General features: G+C 38.7%; 1 protein-coding gene across 2 annotated transcripts in view; it reads right to left on the reverse strand.

Moving 5' to 3' along the window:
- Positions 1-777: 777 nt before the first annotated feature.
- onecut3b (one cut homeobox 3b) overlaps positions 778-4,680 on the reverse strand; it is a 13,761-nt gene continuing 9,858 nt past the window's right edge. The window contains exon 2 of one of the 2 annotated variants that reach the window (XM_007574518.2): positions 778-1,224. In XM_007574518.2, coding sequence (XP_007574580.1) covers positions 857-1,224 — 368 coding nt within the window. In that variant the 3' untranslated portion in view covers positions 778-856. The remainder of the gene's footprint in view (positions 1,225-4,680) is intronic. The other variant, XM_016662019.1, reaches the window with a different exon arrangement.

A 4,680-nucleotide genomic window follows, 5' to 3' on the forward strand; every position in this document is an offset into this window, starting at 1 on the left:
TATGTCACTGTCAATTGTTAAAAGCTAATACAGCACAATATTGGAGAGCCTATATTTGACAGTAGCAACAATTAAAATTGTTTTAAATGTGTTTGTTTGACTTTAAATGTCACTGTGCGATCTAGTTTGCTGTAGTTACATCCACTTACTGAATAGTAAATTTACTGAGAATTTCAATTGCACTAAAATATACCTAAAGTCACAATAACCCTAAGTGCGTCTGAATGTAAGTGTACTTGAAGTGAGCTCGGAACAAAGATGTTTCGTCAAAATAGATACTATTTGTAGATTCATAATACTTAATTATTTAAATGCATCATTAATATATTAGATTTACTTTTCACTTGGAATCAGTGGGAACTGGTGATGTATCAGCAGTGTTTCATTTCACAATGAGATTTGTTGACCACTACCTACATTGGGTGGAAAAGGGATGGGAAGAGGGGGAGGGACAACCTTTGGAAATGTGATTCAGCCAAAGTCTTCCATGATGGAGGATGTATTCCCCTCCCATTGTACGACTTAAACGCAAAACTACACTTTTGTGCAGATACATTTTCTTTGGTTTTGATGTAGAAACTTATTTAAAGCTACATATTTTTTGGTTGGAGGGCACTAGTTTTAAAATGCAAGTTAGAATGATAAAAAAATAAATAAATAAAAAAAATTAAGTTAAACACATAGAACTGAAAGTATCTGATTCATCTGCTCCAGTGCAGAAGAGCAAATGAGATCAGATAAGAGTGCTGCACACTCAGCTACTGTGCAGTATAGCCGTTTTTAAACACCGTTTGGCTTATAAAAAGAAGAAGAAGAAGAAGAAAAAAATTCAGTTCAACCATGCGTCCTGCAGCCGTCAGGCTTTGGAGAACGTATTTGCAGACGAGGTGCCCGGTTGGATCGGGGACGCGCTGTTGATGCCGCCGCCGCTGCTGTTTCCGTGGGGGGTGTGAACGTGGCCGTGGCCATGCGCGCCATGACAGTGCTCCTCTGCGTCCCAGCGCTCCGGACAGCGGCGACGTGAGTTCATGAAGAAGTTGGAGACGGTGGAGAGCTCCAGGCCCAGCTGCTGAGAGATGGTGAGCTGCATCTCCTTGGAGGGGCGGCGGTTCTCTCTGAAGATGGCCACAAGGGTGCGACGCTGCAGGTCTGTGAAGACCAGCCGCTGCTTCTTTGGCACCTGGCTGCGCTCCCGTCCCCGGTCCTCTTCCTTGCGCTTACATGCTGTTTATAGAAAGAGAAGGACGGCATAAAAAAGGGAAATAAAGAAAAAGACATTGCTAAATACAGTGACAGGTTTGCAGCGGAGCACAGAAAGTAAGTCAAACCAAAAAGCGTAAAAGTACTGATGACGTACTTTTGCAGAACTGAACAATTTGGAGAAATGAAAAAGTCTACACTTTATAACACAGCCCATATTTTCTCGCTTAGAGCGCGTGTCAAAACTCAAGACCCGCGGGCCAAATCTGGCACGCTCTGAGCTCTTATGTGGCCTCTATATCATACTCAATAATCAAGATAATCAGATTCCAGCTCCGTGTAGAAGTGACATGTTTTATTACCATTTAATGTACCTAAATTAATCAGTTCAAAAGTCTATTCAAGCACGTTTAGTTGTTGATTTGAAAATTGTATGCGTGACGCAACAAAACCAAAAATAATTGAAAAGGTTCTGGCGGTTCTGAGTGGCAGCTTTTAGTGCAAGTAAAGCCAAAGTGTGCTGTCATTCAGTGTCACGTGGCTTATCACAATTATTTAAAAATGTTGATATTGGAACGGAAATGATCAATTGCATTTGGTGAGTAAATATACATTATACATAATTTATTCAAGTACATTGAGTTACAGAAACAATAATTGAACTCATTAAATTAATGATATTACTTAAGTGTCATTAGATAACCTTGAGTTGGTCAAACTCAAATACTCTGTATTTGATTGATGGATAATGTTTAATTTACACAGCCACAGAAAAAGAAATACATTGAATTGATTCAAATTATTTCAATTGCATAAACATATATGTATTGGATGGAAGCTTTGTGGTCCTTTTCCTGAAGGTTACCACATAGTTTCCTGGAACTTTTACAGAATTTGCTGATTATTTCCTCATAGTGGTTATTTTCTAATCACCTACAAGTTACAGAAAATACCTGATACGTTTTTAGGAAAGTATGCCACTATACGCCACCTTATAATGCATTCCTAAAAGTACTGGTTAAGTTCTGGAAGCAATAATTACTAAGTTCTATAATCATTCAATTAAAGTACATGGTATGTTTTGAAATGTGGCCTCTTAGTTTTGGGAAAGTATGAGCTGGAAAGTTTGGTATGTGGTTTGTGTGCTACCCTACTTCCATTGACACGCAAAATGAAATATAAATTACATAAATCAAAATTGTTGAACTCCTGTACAGTGACTGCAAACTGAAAAAGATTGTTATAACATGTTTCTCCAAATCAAACTAAGTTAAATCTCACTCAAATCAGTGATATTGATGCATTACAATAATGTTTGTCACGCACTGATTTTACACCTTCCAGGATACATTTCATTTTTTGTCAAAATGCAACGTTAGCCTTTAAAAATAAATGGTTATATGCATTTAATTTACTCACTTATATTCAAAAATATTCGTCATATGTTGCATGTATTTATGATACCAGGTCTAATTCAGCAATATTGTCCTTGAATGGAAACAGAATTTTATTTCCTCAGCTGTGGAATAAGATTCAGTTTAATAACAATCTTCAAATTTTCCTTCTTTATTTTCAAGGGTTCTCTTCAAACTTCTCTAAAAAAACGATTGTTTGATTTAGTCTCGCATTGGCTGTGAAATAAAAATGTCAGCTGCAAAATAAAATTCTAAATATTTCAAGGGTTAGATTAGCGTTAATATCGATGTTGAATTAAGACCTTCAAAGTAAAAGTCACATTATTTTTAAAATTGGACTTTTTCCTGATTCCACTAATTGAACAAAAACAGTAATGAAAGACAGTCTGGGTAAAAGTCTAGCTATACACTGATTACATAATTCCAATGTTTCTAATTTCCTCATTTATGTTAAGCACAGCATTAGAGGGAATTAAGTTCTACCTTCAAAGTAAAGTTCACAAATGGCCCATCAACAGACAGCCTGACTCTGTCATGGGTTGTTTTTTTTTTTTTTTTTTGAGAAGGTCCATTGAAAATATTGATCAGTATGTTGGATATGTTGGATCACTATGCATTAACTTTCTCTTCAGTGCTTTGCTACGTATTTAGATGAAAGTCACCATCAAAATTTCTTCAGAAATGTTTTCTAGTTGTTAACATCATTATTCATGCGTGAACAATACTTTAACACAACAACAAATTCCCCATTGTTTGTCTGCCAGATGTTGCAATAAATTAGCAACGTGAATTTTGGCCAGTCCCAGGAAACATAGGAAGTTATTGAAGAAAACAGAAAATACCACACTACAGACTTCTGTTTGTTCTTATGATTGTGAGTGACATTTCAGTTCATGAGAAAATTTGAGTATTACGTACTTAACACCGAATAAAAGTATCTTCAATGCAGAAATGCTATTGTAAGATCGTGCTAAACACAATTGGCAACAGACTGGAAAGTTTAGTCATTCTGCGGACAGTTGCACCATCCACAAGGAGGGTAAGTGACAAAATGTATTTGTTAAAGAAACTGGTTTTTCACCATATCCGGGCATAGTGATATAAAGTTCAGTGGAAGAAAAAGTATGATTGAAATTGTGCACGTTAAAGAATTTGGGGGAAGCTTCACAAGACACAGATTGTAGTTGGAGTCAGAGCTACAACTTTTGTATTTCTTATGCTGAGTCACTTTTCAGCTACCGACACTATTTGAAGCGTCTAATTCAGTCTAGATGAGGATAAGGACACGACTGTTTCTTGTTTTCATGAAGCAAGAGAAATCCACAGAATCCATGTTAGTTGGGGGGAAAGTTTCCACTCAGTGAAGATTTGGATTGCTTTCCTGTGGTGTTGTTACATGGGCACTGTATTGTGTTTTATCACATCCAAAGTCAGTGCAGCCATCTATCAGGAGATAAAAAATAAAAAAAACATTAAATGTATAATAATTAGGTGGTAAATTATAAAATATACCAATTTCTTGTTTTGAGTAACAACGTAGCTTTTAGGTTGAGAAACATTTGCAGCAAATGTAATTTGCGCCACCAAAAATAAAGCAAACCTTCTCTTTCAGGAGAGAGGGTTATGGATTTGTCTGGAGTGTTTTGACCGCGTGTCTGCGTGACTGTGTGCGTCTTGCTGAAACCGGAGGAGCGTGATGTGAAATGCTGACAAAGAGAAGCGGAGAGCCGCGCTGCCTGGATGCACCGTCAGTAGAGCAGGGCTCGGCTCTGGCTGTGGAGACTGGAGGGAGTCTGTTCTGTTCTGCTGCCCTAAAAAGCTGCAATGATCGATTTTCCGCGGTTTTCTCCTGACCACGTGGTCCAGTAATCAGGGCTCCCTTCCCCACCCGATCGATCCGCATCGATCCGGGAGAGCGAGGTGCATGAAAGTGTGTTGGTGAGTGTGTTTCTTTGTGTGTGTGTGGGTGTGTGTGTGTGTGTGTGTGTGTGTGTGTGTGTGTGGGGGGGGGGGGGGGGGGGGGGGGCGGGGGGAGGGGGCGGGGGGGGGGGGGTCTTTGTGAGCG

Source organism: Poecilia formosa, unplaced genomic scaffold (assembly GCF_000485575.1).
Source record: "Poecilia formosa unplaced genomic scaffold, Poecilia_formosa-5.1.2 Scaffold354, whole genome shotgun sequence".
Classification (NCBI taxonomy): Eukaryota; Metazoa; Chordata; class Actinopteri; order Cyprinodontiformes; family Poeciliidae; genus Poecilia; species Poecilia formosa.